The sequence below is a fragment of the Coenobita brevimanus genome, chromosome 72 (assembly GCF_032717465.1).
Source record: "Coenobita brevimanus isolate Jiangsu-jjx chromosome 72, ASM3271746v2, whole genome shotgun sequence".
Taxonomy (NCBI): Eukaryota; Metazoa; Arthropoda; class Malacostraca; order Decapoda; family Coenobitidae; genus Coenobita; species Coenobita brevimanus.
Window position 1 is genome coordinate 18,328,482 of NC_137025.1, and position 16,546 is coordinate 18,345,027.

At 41.5% G+C, this 16,546-nt stretch overlaps 2 protein-coding genes across 5 annotated transcripts in view; one reads left to right on the forward strand and one right to left on the reverse strand.

The window, feature by feature from the left end:
• The window catches only part of LOC145407186 (synaptosomal-associated protein 25-like), a 143,599-nt gene that overhangs the window by 65,190 nt on the left and 61,863 nt on the right, over window positions 1-16,546 (forward strand). The window lies entirely within an intron of this gene.
• Window positions 9,831-10,313, reverse strand: LOC145407063 (SCAN domain-containing protein 3-like). The gene has a single exon (XM_080278086.1). The coding sequence runs from the start codon at window positions 10,311-10,313 to the stop codon at window positions 9,831-9,833; it is 483 nt and encodes a 160-aa protein (XP_080134212.1).

Genomic DNA, 16,546 nt, shown 5'->3' on the forward strand with positions numbered 1-16,546 from the left:
GCCGACCTGACTACATGACTGGTAAATGGATTAAGATAAGCTGTAATAGCTTTAAGCACAGGTGATCCGGTGCGTTACGTGAGGGATTAAATATTACCATTCTGTAGACGTAAGGGATAAAATATTGACTTTCTTTTTCTTTTTACTGTTTTAGATGGCACTGGTAATTTGATAGCCCTTCCTTACCTGTTTATTCTCCCATACACTAAATAAGGAGTAATAGATAAAACAAATCGCCAGGGAAGAGTTGCCAAGAAGCCATCACTGCCACATAGAATATGCTGCCCTCACTCTCAGCCGAATAAGATCGTTTGGCGTTAGGTACAATAGTTATGCTGACCGTGAGAGGTAATGGTGACGGTATTTGCACTCAGGTCCCTAACACCCCCTTCTTAACGCTTTATTTTCCTACTGTCCATTACTGTTGTCGTTGTAGCCTCTTATATCTTTAATGGCGACACAGATTGCACAACACACAAGCATACATTAACCAGGCAGAAACAAATAAACAACTAATAACATAATACTGTGGAGCTGATTAACCCGGGACCGTAGAGCTGAAGCTTTGGATATTAACACGATACAGTAGAACAGGATAGGATATTAACACGATGCTCTAGAACAGGATAGTATATTAACACGATGCTCTAGAACAGGATAGTATATTAACACGATGCTCTAGAACAGGATAGTATATTAACACGATGCTCTAGAACAGGATAGTATATTAACACGATGCTCTAGAACAGGATAGTATATTAACACGATGCTCTAGAACAGGATAGTATATTAACACGATGCTATAGAACAGGATAGTATATTAACACGATGCTATAGAACAGGATAGTATATTAACACGATACAGTAGAACAGGATAGTATATTAACACGATGCTATAGAACAGGATAGTATATTAACACGATGCTCTAGAACAGGATAGTATATTAACACGATGCTCTGGAACAGGATAGTATATTAACACGATGCTATAGAACAGGATAGTATATTAACACGATGCTATAGAACAGGATAGTATATTAACACGATGCTATAGAACAGGATAGGATATTAACACGATACAGTAGAACAGGATAGGATATTAACACGATGCTATAGAACAGGATAGGATATTAACACGATGCTCTAGAACAAGATAGTATATTAACACGATGCTCTAGAACAGGATAGGATATTAACACGATGCTCTAGAACAGGATAGGATATTAACACGATGCTCTAGAACAGGATAGTATATTAACACGATGCTCTAGAACAGGATAGGATATTAACACGATGCTCTAGAACAGGATAGGATATTAACACGATGCTCTAGAACAGAATGGGATATTAGCACGATACTTTAGGACAGGATAGGATATTAACACGATGCTCTAGAACAGAATGGGATATTAGCACGATACTTTAGGACAGGCTAGGATATTAACACGATGCTCTAGAACAGAATGGGATATTAACACGATACTTTAGGACAGGCTAGGATATTAACACGATGCTCTAGAACAGGATAGGATATTAACACGATGCTCTAGAACAGGATAGGATATTAACACGATGCTCTAGAACAGAATGGGATATTAACACGATACTTTAGGACAGGCTAGGATATTAACACGATACTGGAGAACAGGATAGGATATTAACAAGGCATTCTAGAACCGAACTCCTGTGACATATTTTCCATTTTATCCTTGCAGTCCCCAAACGATATATCCTAATTTTATTCGACTTAGCTGGGTCTCTTACAGTGGAAGGGTTGTTCAGGGCTGTCACACTCCAGTTCGAAAAATCCCACCCAAGTTTAATTAAATCCACTGCTGGTACACATAAAATTCCTTGAAGAATACGTCATCGAGTTGAAGGGGTTAACGTGAGAGATTCTACAGTCGAGGCGAAGGCTTCCAGAACCGAGGTTGACTGTGGCGTGTGTGTGAGGGTGAGGGTGAGGGCGGTTAGGTGGCTGGCTCTCCCTTCCCCACCCTCTTAAAGCTACTGTCTGCTTGAAGAGCCACCCAGATGCTGCCGAATTTGGCTTATCACTGACTTGTCTTAATATTATCTCTTATTTCTGAATCTCTGGCAATATTAGCAGTACTAGTTTGTGCCTGAGGGTTAATATCATGTGAAGAGTATTCCAAGTTCCAACACTTCAGTTCAGTCTGTGTTATTACTGGCCTAGCTGAACTCGTATGTTTGGTAGTGGCAGTAGTGGAAAGTTAGTACAGGGAGTGTTAGTTCCTGTAGAAGTTTGGAGACATTGATATTAGTGGTAGTCCATGCTTTAGGGCTAATATTGATCATTTTTGCAAATCGGTTATCATCATCAGTCTAATCTGTCCTGTCACTGGCTTACTTGATCCTGAAAGTCGATCTCCAGCAGTAGTAGTAGAGGGTTGCTATGGCGCCAGTTCCTGCTTGAGACTTAGTACTGATGGTCGTGTGGGAAGTATTGAACGGGTGCCTAATCAGTACGAGGATTCTGTTGTGTTCATAGTAAGTACAGATGATTTGGTTCAGCTGAGGAGGGCCCCCTGGTAGTGAAGGGGTTATTGAAGTCTATATAACCCCTCCATTTGAAATCTTTCGATGTGATGGCAAGGACCAATCGGAATAAAATAATCGTGGTGAAATGAAAAGGAAAGTTGTCAGTATAGGAAAAATAGGAGTATAAGTTTATGGATCGGGATTAATATTATATTCTTTCCGCAGTAACTCGGAGCATATTTGTTTGCAGCTTATTTCACGTAGCTCAGTGGCAGAGAAGACGAGTTATGCATCCTTTGCATGACTCTTCTCCGTGACTAGCAACATATTCTAGTGTTAATCGTGTATTACAATTCAGTGCTGACGATGTAGAGAAGACAATTTTACACCAGGGTTAAGTGAAGTGAGTACGAGTATAGCAGTAGTTGTAGATATTAACAGTTTTGTACAAAGGGTGCACCGGGATGTTTGGTTTGATTTATTTTCAAAGTTTTGTATATATATATATATCAGGAGTTGGAGGTATAACGAGTGAATATGGGTGGGGTACACTGGATTACACTGTAGGTCAGTGCTCCGCAGCCGGTACGGTATGTCGCCAAAAGCTTCCTGATGTGCCACGGAACACTACCCCTCCCCCTCTTAGTATAATTACAGGAAATTAATATTACTGTTATATAAATTAACATAATAAGAAATATGTTAGTGCTGAAATAAATAACCGGGTGTTTGAGTGCTATTAAGAATTATTGCAACATCAAACTTAAATTCAGTGAAATACCTTTACACATTTTGGGTAGTGCTGAAGATTACCCAACTATCTCCGAGAGTGCTGTTGACGTTATAGTGTCATTTACAACGTATTTGTGTTACCCAGGCTTTTCAGCATCAACACTTAAAGCATAAAGAACAAAAAAGATCATATCTGTTAAGACCCCATATAAGGAACATCGTGTGGGTCTTTGTGTAATAGAACTAGACGCACTTGTGTTCCTCAAAACATGCTCAGGTTTATCATTAGTTGTCAGTGAGACTAACACACACACACACACACACACACACATATATATGTATATATATATATATATTATATACCGGTACATACTGTATATTGGGAAAAATATTTAGTATTACCGTATTATTATAGAAGACTTAAGTGAAAATGTTTTACTTGGCACTGGATATATCGATTTAAAATATATATATATTTTCAGTTAACCCTGTTTGGTAAAAATGCCTGAGTTTATCTTAAGGAAAGAAAACTATTTTGAGAAGTTATCACCTGTGAAGTAAGCAAATGCATAAATACTGCATGCACTCAAAACACACTTTATTTCATAGTTTTCAGATGCTTTCTAAAAATTCAGTACGTTACTGTAAATACACGGTACTACGCACCCAGCAGTTGTGGTTTCCTTTCCTGATTTGTTCGCAGAAGTACAAATAACTCTGCAGTGCTGACACATGCCAAAGATTTATTAGGTGTGACAGAAAAGTTGAACAAATTAAACAGTGTGTCGTGTAGCAGAAGCGCTGGCGGAGCACTGCTGTAGGGGATACAGCCTATCTGGGAACATTAGTGGGGCCCTCCTTACTACTGCTACTACTACTACTACTACAACAACTACTGCTGCTGCTAATGGTGGTAGTAGTAGTAGCCTAGTAGTTAGTAATACTGGTGGTGGTGGTGGTATTAGTGGTAGGAGTAGTAGTAGTTTTTCAATTAACAGTAGTAATAGTAGTCACTGTATTAGCAGCAGCAATGGTAGTAATAGTAGTAGCAGTAGTAGTGATAGTAATATTGGTAGTAGTGGTGGCAGTAACTGTATTAATAGTAGCAGAAGTTGCTGTATTAGTAGTTGTAGCCTAGCTGTAGTGACCGTCGTAATATTCATCGATATACCAAGTTACGATATTTGCCTAGTGCAGTATAATTTGGTGCACGAGGATAATATCGATAATAGTGGTTATATTTGGTGTGATCAAATACACTGGGGGAGATACAAGCCAGCGCCTTTGTCGAGAGTGTTGTAATGACGCGAACGAGAACCAGGATTACGGGGTTTATATTAGCAAGACAGTATTGCGGGAAATACGTACAGTAGTACAGTAAAAGACCTGTAACCCGAATGGCAGGGGAACGAGGGTCTTTTGGACATTTTTTTTATTTTTTTATTGGGAGGGACCACTGAAAACAGAAATATGTACATGATCATTAAATAAACACTTAAAATGATATGGGTTATTGTTTTACTCACCAAAGTGCATAGAACTGTAGATGAATAGTTGCAGGCAGGTACATCCAAGGGCAAGTCCATGACAGATAAATCCTTTGCCAAAGCCCTGAAAAATTCGAAAAAGCCCAGAAAAAAAATTTAAAATTATCGCCATGGAAAATTCGGAATATAGGGATATTCGGATTATTGGTGGTCGGATATATGAGAGTAATGCTTTTTATTTTTATTTACCTTATGTCATCATCTGTTGAATGCCGAGCTGGTGTAACATTAGATGAACATGAGTATGATGCTAGTTATGAAAACATGCTGTGAAATGTATGTTTAGCCAAAGCATCGTATTTAAGTGCCATTCATTTTGCGTAAAATAAGCTGCCAAAGGACAAAAATCAGGGCCAAGATAAGGCGGAAAAAGTAGAGTTGCTATATTATGAGCAGTATTGTTAATTAAGACACTGTTGATGTAGCTGGAGAAGTGTTGCGAGGGTATTAGAAAGTTGAGGGATCGGGTTGGTGTTTCGTGGCTGGAGTTGACCGTGACCTGCCCCCATTGAATCACCAAAACAAACTCGGGATCAACAAACATGGGATTTGTGAGGGTAAATATAGAATGGAAGGGAGATATTTTTGGGCCAGAGCGAAGTGGAGTTAGACGCATTGAGAGAGAGGAAGGAGGGAGGAGAGCTAAGGTTGGCTCCGGGGCGAGAGTGGCTGGGTGGCTGTCGACCTAACCCACCCACCAAACCGCCGCGGTCGATATAGCCAGTCTCGCCCACCACTACCACCGCCCTTTGTCCCATCCACCTCTACGGCAGCCCTCCACGCTGTCCTAATGTCCGTGGGATCAGTTTACAAGGTAGCCATAATGACGCCTTGTGGTAGGATTTCCTTGGTGCGAGATGGGTTATACTGCCTCCATGTCATCCCTGCGGACAGAAGGAGCAGTTTGCCCTTATAACCGCTGGATATTTTTTTTTCCCCCTTGTGGAATGTGAAACATTATCATAGGGATATTTTCTCCTCTTTGTCAGTTTGGTTGTGCTGTTGAGGTTTATATATATATATATATATATATATATATATATATATATATATATATCTACCGGTAAATATATGAGAGAGAGATACAAACGCGACTACAATATGAAAACGGCGTAATTTATGGTATCGCAAGATGGGTATGCAAATAAATCGTAGCTTAATATTGGGAACAACTCCAGTATCACCACAGTCTTGATACTGAATATCGCATGTTAATAATACAGGTAGGTAAGGCATAAGGGATTGTGGCATAGTCATGGGGGCAACAACCTAGGTAATTCAAAATGTGGCAAGTTAACAATGCTGATGGGTTACGCATACGTTAATGCACTCCTGGGAGCAACAACCGTGAAGCTGGATGAATGGGCGAGTCAGGTTACCAAAAATAGACTCGGTCTTGACATCGACTTCCCGCCTTCAGACCTCTGCTTGCGGAAGTGTATGGAGACCCAGTATAGTAAATATTTTTAGCATTATAATTATCTTTAAGGTGACTTACGGAGATAAATGCGTGCTTGGAATTCATATTTCATCAGCAGTGGCATTGCCAGTGGAAGAGAGTATTACACCTTCCTACGTCCTTTAAGAGAAAGACACCTGTGGGTATGCAATGAGCACTGAGCATATCTTAGAGCTCAGTGGCGTTGAGCAGAACGGACATAACACTGAGGATGTCCTGTGATTGATCCTTCTCCTGCGTTTCCTGGCTACTGACCCATTCTACATTCTGGTACTAAAACAGTATACATTAACCTAACTCAAATACGTTATCATAAGTCGCATTTTCCACCGTCCATCAGTGGCAACGTTAACTCATTTCTCAACTTATCCTGTTGGTTTAACATGTGCAGAAAACGCCCCAGTCCCACTGCTGCCAGCTCGAGCTGCCAGAAGTTCCCTAGATTCACCTATAAAATTTCCCTGTTTAGCCCTTTATTTTCCTGTCAACTTTACATTCATATATACATATATATATATATATATATATATATATATATATATATATATATATATATATATATATATATATATATATATATATATATATATATATATATATATATATATATATATATATATATATATATATATATATATATATACACTATTATAATCTTGTCATCAGTGTAAACTTATTGTTCATTACATACCTTAAAAAGCCAGCTATTCTTGCTGAGAATCACTCGCATTATAAATGTCAGCTGTCATAAGCTCCAAGTGGAATGGTGTTATTTCAAAGTTGTAAGCAGATGAAGTTTCAAAAGTTTTCTTGGCATGAAGCATTTCATTTAATGCTTCGTGTTCAGTGAATTTCTAACTGTGGTTTTCATTAGGTTCACTTTAGAAAACACCCTTTCAACACCTGCACTTGACTGAGGCAAACACGGCAATTTTTTCATTAAATTTCCAACAAGTGGAAATATTTTCAGTCACCAATTTTTTGCCAGAATTTGTAAGCACTAATATCATGTGTTACATTCAGTTCTGATTTTGAGTAAACGCCACTCACTATCTCATTTATGTCATTTTCAGGCACCGGGTTTGGGAAATGAGCCGCTATACTGGGGCAATAGATGGGACAGTTTTCTTCAGTACATTTTGTGGGTCTAAAGCTTTGAGGTTGTGAACTTGTGAATACTGAGTCCTGCAGATACACACACACACACACCTGTGCTGGGATCGGCAATCCCTTCCCCCTCGTGACCTCTATTTCCTTACCCAACATTCCTTCCCTCTCCCTAAGGACTTCCCACTTCACCTGTCCCTTGTTTCTCTCCGTCCTTGTGCCATGATCTGTAATCTCTTTCCCCTGGACCTCACCTTCCTTACCCTGCCTGCCCCCCCTATCACCCTTAGCCAATACCTCACCCCCCCTGAAGCCTCCACTGCCTTCTGCTCTCTCTCTCTCAGAATCTTTCGAATTTCCCTAGATTTTGGTGTATTTTGATTTTTCTTCCCTGTTTCCCTGTAGTGACCTGAATTTCCCCAAAACAGGGAATTTCCCTGTATCTGGCAGCACTGCCCAGTCCCCCGTTACACTTCCAGTCGTAGGAGCTGAGAAAACTTGTGTCAGTAATCCCTCTACAATCCGATGTAATAGAGCCAAAGGCATGTCCGGAAAGTGGGCCCTTAGCTCCTTGACTGGTATTTAAGGACCCTAAACCAGCCTAACTTTGAAAGCCACCGAATTCCCAACCGGACATGCATAGCACCTATCTAAACCTATTTAATACCCTATTCACACCAATAATGGATATAAAGCATGAAATAAATGAAAAGAAACCAAAGATTGAGGAATTAGAAGTGACTGTACCTCAGCCAGGGTACTTACAGCACGTTTGTGGCCGGCTTTTCCAAGGTTTTGGCATTGGTGAAAATGCTCTTGAAGCATGTACAATGCAGTGTTGTGCTGCACTTAGTTCTTTGCACTGTGAGTTATACTTGTTTAACACTGCACTTTGATCTTGACTGCATGACGCCAGTTTCATCCACCAATTTGCTTTCCACAGTTAATCCTTTGCACTCTAAATTCTAATTTCTTAACACTGCACAACACTTTAAATTCCCGTGTGGTCTAGTGGCGAGGTATTGCAGTTTATTCACTGTTTATTCACAGAAAATGAGCACGTGTAGCTTCCATTGCGATAGGCATCTACTCGCCATCGAAGTTAGGCAGTAACTGTTGGAGTGTTGGTGACAGTGTTGCCACTCCCAGAAATGAGAAAAACCTAGACAGCTACCTCAAAATCACCTAGACGGGGCCAAAAAAACATAGATGAAAAATATAGAAAATTAACAATGTAAGCTTAGTATACACCGTACTATATACTATCAAAAAAGCAAATAAACTAAAAAATTACCTTCAGAAGTGACTTACTGGACAAAAACGGGATGTGGATCGTCAGTATCAGATTCGTCACTTAGTTGGCCAGGATGAAGAGTTAGCACCTCGTTCTTCTTGATTCTGTCCAGATGTCGCTGGTGACAGAGGCCACTTTTCAAGTCATTAATGAGACACGGATGGTTCCCATTCATAACATGGCACTTCTCGACGGGCTATTGCTTGCTTAGCATGGAGTCTGTTCGCAACTGTACTGTTATGCAACCTGTTTGTTTTCTTGTTCTTTATCATATTTATTTTTGAGAATACTCTCTCAACACATGCTGACGAGTGAGGCAAAGCCAGAAGTCCACACATAAATTTTGACAGTATATCAAACTTTGACATTATTTCTGTCTTTAACTTTGCTAAGTTCATGCCAGAAGGAAGTAGCTCTCCGAGATCCTTTGCATACAATAAATCATTCCACTGGTCTTGCAGTTTATCCAAGTCATGTGCATTCACAAGCATAGAGAAGGGATATGCAAGTTTAGCAATTGCCACATTTCCTTGGGGAGACTGTGTTAGTTTTGGGTCCAAAACTCGTAGAAGAGCTAATACACTTTCCTCTTCAAATGTGAATCTCTTTCTCATTTGCTGACACAGCTCAACCAAAAATTTCCTACAGTCGAAGAGGAATCTTTTCTTCACTTCATCTTGAAGTGGTTCCTTCATCAGTAATGTTTCACATCGACCACCAACATTTAGATTGTCCAGAGTTTTGAACTTCGATGAATCAGAAGGATTTATGTTGGCCAACTTCTCTGTTATCAGTATTTCATCTTTCATAAACATTCCCAATATATTTCGATATTCACTTGCAATTGTGGAGTAGACTATCAAGTCTGAAATATTCTGATTGGAACTCCACGTTCATTTTGTCAACCTTACTTAGAACATAATTTAGAAATAATAACGTGTTTTGTTCCTTTATTTTTCATCACTTTGTAATTTTCTGCTGCTCCATCGAGCTTCACTGACTCCGTTTTCATTTCTCCTTGAAAGAAAAGTAGCAAAGCATCCCACTGTTCTAAGATACGAGATATGACTTTGCCCCTAGAAAGCCATCGAGTCTGCGAGAGCTTTAACGTTCTGTGTTTTGGAGTATGAACGATATCTTGAATCAGTTGGAATTGATGTAGTCGTTTACTGCTACGAGAGAAGTAACATCAAATGTCTCTCAGGAACTGCTCTAAATATGAGGGTAACTGAGCACACGTGTGGCTTGCACACAGGGCAAAAGAATGACATATACACCCTAGAACAAAAACTGAGGGGACATCTTTTTTCAAAAGCGCCTGAAAACCACTGATACTGCCCAGCATGGCTGAACAGTTGTCACTGGCAAACCCGATAATGTTGCAGAGGGGTATGTTTTTCCCTTCAAGCAAGCCTTTCACAGCTTTGTACAGACTGTCAGCACTACCGTCATCGACGTCAACGATGTCTAGCAAAGCATCAGTTACTTTGGCCTTTTTACTGTCAAAAAATCTCACTACCACTGCGAGAATCTGTGACACTGACACGTCGGAACACTCATCGATAAGCAAAGAAAATTTATTTTCTTGGCAAATTTTTGCAATTTCATGGCTTTCCTCCCTCGCTATACTGTCTTGCATTACATATGAGGCCTTGGTCTTCTTAAGTGCCATTTTTTATGCGACATCACACTCAGGAAACATTTTTTTCAGTAGGGGTAACAAATGTTCTGCTTGTGAAAATGGCATGTCATGGTATGCCATATATGCTGTCAGCAGCAGTTCAGCGTTGTGCACTTTATCTTTCGGGTCTGGTTCTTTCAATAACTGTTGTAGCCTTCTTTGAAGCCATGTTTTTTGTATGCCTCGAAGAGGATTTGTGGCTAAGTAAGCGAGTTTTATTGCACCTTTTTAGCTTGCAATCACATACAGTACACAATGCACTAAATTTGTCTTTGGGATCAGGCTTGACCCAGCCTTTGAAATCCTCATCTGTCATCCACTCTTGTATGAATGCTTGTTTGTTCGAAAATTTAGTCATTTTTCGTGGTGGAGTGTTGTCTGCACTACAGCCTGGTTCCTCAGAGTCGGAGTTGCACATTTTGAAGCCTGGTAAAACACTAGAAACCACTATCCTTGCTAAATAATACTGCACTGGTGAGGCACCCGATCGCTGTCACTGTAACGTATGGACTGATGCAACGCATACCCACCACCCACCCACCCGGTCCAACCAACTCGTTTCCTGTTCCTACAGGTATCGTTCCCGTCAGACTCTCTGGCTTACGGTGAGGGCCCGGGCCCCGGGAGAGGGAAGATATAGGGAGAGTATGAACGAGCATTACATAACAAATAATTTCTGACTGGGTTACGAAGAAATTGACATCAATAACAAGGACAATAATCTAATATTTAACATTTGAGCCCTAACCTCCACAAAAAAAAACATAGATTAATGGTTTTTTTTTGTTAAAAAAAAAAAAAAACACCTAGACACCTAGGCCGACCCAAAATAACATAGATCTAGGTGGAAAAACATAGGAGTGGCATCACTGGTTGCTGACGGGGAATCAGAGTTGCCAGATCACAACGGCTACATTACCAAACTTCTCAGTTTTCATTACCAAATTTAACTTTTCATTACCAAATTCATAAAGCTAGCATTTATTCTTCACTAATTATATATACTAGTGGATATACATGTAATCACTCGTATAAATAACAGCATGTTCATTATTTTCACACTATGTTGGCTAGCAGATTAATCAGAAAGAGCAAACAATCCACCATCTCCATCCTGTGTATCCTCATACAGTACCCGCGTGTCCGACATGGTAATATTGTCATGCACAGGTCCCATTTTGGACCAAAAACGTGTTGGACAAACAACAGAGCTTATGGGGAAAAATGAATTATGTCAGCAACCCTAGGAAAAGTCACCCTAAATACCTACAATACTATATACCTATGCATATATTGGTATTACTGTAATTATAATAAATGGTACTGTACAGTACTATGAACGATAACTAACCTTTTAGGATAGTGTTGGTGGGCTTGCTGGGAATGGAAGGTGGATCTGAGGCTATAAGTAGTCCTACTGGGTCCCCAGAGGATGGCTGCTGGCGTCACTAGCGGGTAATGGCTGCTGCTCCTCGTCAGCCTCCCCCATAAATCCTTCAAAATCACACTCAGAATCACTATCCTCATCCACATCCATGGAAGGTCCTGCTTCTGCCTGTCCTAGCACTGTTCTCTCTTCCTTCTTTTGCTGGAAGATCTTGTCTTGTTTTTTTATTATGGTCCTCATGCTGGCATCATTCACGTCTTAGGCCTTGGTGATGTCCACATTCCTCTCGCCTTTCTTCTTCCTCTCAATGATTTCTAGCTTGGTGGCCTGAGGGAGGTGCCACCACTTCTTGGGGTTCTCAGAAAGCTTCCTAGGCATCGTGAGCAGGGTAAAATGCAGTAGCAAGGGCAGAAAATGCAGCAAGAAAAAACAATGTCCAATGTGAATTATGCGACTGAGTGGCGCTGTGGCGGGAGAAGTTTAAACAAAACATCACGTGAGAGCAGAAGCGTTTTTAACCCGCCCCGTCCCGACGACGTATGGGTACGTCACCACGATTTGCATTTGCCAGTCCCGGCGACGTACCAGTACGTCGTGCAATTGCAAGGTACCTAATTTGCACAATTTTCAATTTTCGCACGTGATTTTTCGTATGTATACATGGGACACCTTCCTCTATTCCTGTACAAGATACCAAGCAGGGACAATGCCTTACACTGCATAACCTCCCCCCTCCCCCCCTCACACCATTGTCTTGGCAAAGGACCTGTTACCAGTGACCTGGCTAGTAAAGTTATTCAGGGCCAGAGTGATTCCCCAATCGATGACAATGTGGAGGACAATGTTTACATAGCATTAGAAGAAGAAACAGCCAGAAATAATGATCAGGTTGTGTGGCAAAAATAGGTCAGGTATGGTGATTAGTTAGTGAGTGAAACAATGCTTATAATGCCTTTATTACTGCTTGAAAACCAATATACTGTCATACTACATATACATTCGTACCAAGTAAATAAATAAATACCGTTTATGAGTGGATAAAATAGTTACCCTCCCATAGAACTCGTTTTCTTTGGTGCCAGCATGTTAGAAAACCCACTCAGGTAAGGAGGAACTCCTACCTGGATTGGGCACTTTAAACCTCAGGTGAGCGATTTCTCTATGAATTTTCGATGTTTCTCACCAAAAGCGAAGGTTTTAGCCAAAAAAAAAAAAATCGAAAATACCTCGGGACTGGGGGATGTCGGAGGTGCGGAAAACCTCGGGACGTGACGGGTTAATCGGGCGACACCATGATCACGTCATGATAGCGGGCGGGGGAGGCTACTTGATCGGAAGTTTTTATTGGCTGTCAGCATCACGGGAACGTCCAGTATGACCGTGTTGGACCAGGGGTGATCGTGCTAGAGGCTACTCTGCAGATTTCGCCCACTTCTCGGAGCTTCGTCCATGTTATGCTAACGCACCCGTGTTACAGTAAGTAAATTGTATTAAATTGTACTAATTTTTTGCTCCGTGCTGGACACAAATCGTGCTGTACAAACGTGTGCTGGACGCGAGGGTACTGTACGTGTGAAAAAAAATGTTTGGTAATGCATTGTTCTGCATCATTACCAAACGAATTTTTCATTACCAAATTGGCCCACATTTGGTACGGTAATGAAAAATACCAAATGGCAACCCTGACCAGAGAGGGGGGAGGGGGGAGGAAGGGAAGGGTGAAGGGGCCATTGTGTAAACCAGCTGTTCGGGGCTGCACGGCAATTTCAAATTACGGGTGGGGAAAAAATTCGGATTTTAGGGGGATTTTTTTTTTTTTTTTTTTTTTTTGGGGGGGGGGGGGTCCAAAGGTCCAGGCCCACAATGTCCAATAAGTGGGGTGTCCAGAAAGTGGGCGTCCAGAAAGTACGGGGATTACTGTATATATATACACAGTACTGTATATATATATATATATATATATATATTTATACACTCTATCTATCTATCTATTGCCAGACGCCTCAATCCCGTTTGGGGTGGCCACAAACAAATCGTCTCCAAGTCGCCCTGTCCCCCCCCATTTCACTGCCCTGCTCCCAACTCACACCCCGCTCTCTCATATAGCTCTCCACCCCATCCCTCCATCTCATCCTCGGCCTCCCCCTCCCTCTTCTCCCCTCCACCTCACTCACATACACTCTCTTCGTCAATCTTTCACCCTCCATCCTCTCCACATGGCCAAACCACCTCAGTGTGTTCCTCATAACGCTTCCTATCACATCCACATCCACACCACAACGCTCCTTTATATCCTCATTCGTCAGCCTGTCTCTCCATGTGACTCCACAGGCTCCTCTTAAATAACTCATTTCCACTGCTCTCACTCTTGACTTGTGTCCTTCCAACAACATCCAAGCTTCACTTCCATACGTTAGAGTTGGTATCACAATACTGTCATGTAGTAACTTTTTCACTTCCATGCTCACTTCCCTGTTTCTTATCACTGCTTTCAAAGAACCAGCTACCTTTCTTCCCTGCTGTACCCTTTCAAGCACTTCACCCTCCAAACCTCCAACCTTACTCATCACACTACCCAAGTACTTAAACGTACTCACATTTTCCAATTCCTCACCATCCAACCTAACTGTACATTCACTGACTTCACCTCTCTCAAAGACCATCACTTTACTCTTCCCTACATTCACCTTTAGATTCCGATTCTTACACACTCTCCCGAACTCATCCACCAAGCCTTTCAGCTCCCCTTTGTCTTCACTCAACAACACAGTATCATCTGCAAACGACAGTACAGGGAGTTTCCAAACACTATCCTCTCTCACCAAGGCCACTCCAACATCCACTACCCTACCTTGTACCTCTTTTATTACCCCATCCATGTACAGATTGAACAACCATGGAGACATGACACATCCCTGTTTCAACCCAACTTTCAAAGAGAAAAATTCACTTAGTTCACCATCCACACTCACTGCAGCCTTCGCGCCATCATACATACTCTTCACAGTATTCAACAACTTCCCATCTACTCCATATATTCTTAACACTTTCCACAATCCATGTCTATCCACCCTGTCATATGCTTTCTCCAAATCCATGAAAGCCGCATACAACTTCTTTCCCTTCTCTAGAAAGTTTTCCACTAAAGATCTAAGAATGAATATCTGATCTACAAAACCTCTTCCCTTCCTAAAACCTCCCTGTTCTTCTCCAACTAATTTCTCTGTTCTTTCTCTAACTCTGTCAATAAGTATCGTATACACTTTTCCTATTATACTAAGAAGACAAATGCCCCTATGATTACCACACACTTCTTTTTCCCCTTTTCCTTTGTACAAGGGAATAATTATACCTGACTTCCAATCCTCCGAGACTCTACCTTCCTCCCAGGCGAAACTGCACATCTTCCACGTCCATTCTACTACTATCTCTCCCCCATGCTTCAGCATTTCACCACACACTCCATCAATTCCTGGGGCTTTCCCCAATTTAACTTTCTTCATTGCTTCCACAACACTCAATCCTCATAAATCACGTGTTGATAAATCGTGGATTCGTAAATCACGGCTAGGTGCCCGTCAGACTGCCTGCAACCTTAAATCACTGTTAAGTCACGAAAATCGCAGACCTAGGCACTCAAGTGGGCCTTCTCCGAGGAGAATCGTAAACCGCGGCACTCAAACTGAAAATTGCGACCCAACAACCAATCACCGCGCATCCCTGGTAGCATATGTGCATACTAATGCTGCCATGTTGTTGTTGTTCTTGTCCTGCCAGTCCGCACACTACAGACTGTCGCCGTGGAGTACAAGAGTTACCTGCCTTTTTTGTGCAACTTCCCCCCACCTCCTACCTGCCATGGCCCCTCCTGACCCCTCAATGAAGCGCTCTAAGCAGTATGGCGTCAAGAAGCTGCCGCAGTTGTTGTACAGTCAACGTCTGGAGCTCATTCGTCGTGTTGAGAGGAGAGAGAAGTTTTCAAAGCTGGCGAAAGAGTTTGGGAAGAACAAGTGCTGAGAGGTTCTAAGTTCTTCCCAAAACCACCCCACTCCATTCACTTAAGCAATTTCGTCATAGGAATAAAGTGAGATCCCTTAACATGGCTTATTTCTATTTAATACATGCGCTGAATATTCCTAAATTTGTATGTTTGTGTTTGATGGTGCCTAGATAGGTGTAGGTAGGGTGCTGTGGGGGCGGGTTGGCCAAAGTCCAGACCCAAATTAATTTTTCACATAAGAGTTAGGCTATTATTCATAAATCACGGAATTCGTAAATCGCGGCAGTGGTCCAGACCCAAATTGCCACGATTTATGAGGATTGAGTGTATATATATATATAAATACAGGAAAAGCTCAGGTTTGGTCAAACAGTTATGCATTAACATTACTCTGGTGCATGTATCGGATCATCATCATCATCATCCAGACATCATTTCCCGGGGCAGGGTAAGGAGTAGCAACATCCAGACAGCCCAAGTTTGCCCTGTCCAATGGGCCATGCTTCCTTTCACTCATCATTCAAGCATCCGGAATCCTGGCTTTAAATCATATGCCTAAACATTCACCACGTCCTGTAGCTTCATTAATGTGTCCAATAGAGTCAGTCTGAATGCTGTCACATTTAAAAGGGTGCCAAATCCCTGATCGTGCACTTCTCACAGTAGTCACCCAGACATCTAGATCTTGTCTGTCCCCAAGCCTCACCAACTTCCATACCTCTCTTCCTCATACACTCATCCACCATATCCCTCCATCTTCTGCTTGGCCTACCTCACCTCCTCCCTCCTTCCGACTCGCTCAGTTATACCTTTTTCATCACCCTATTGTTATCCATT

What these genes read in the sequence shown, in the direction of transcription:
- LOC145407063 (XM_080278086.1), bottom strand. Translation starts at nt 10,313, where the DNA reads ATGGCACTTAAGAAGACCAAGGCCTCATATGTAATGCAAGACAGTATA.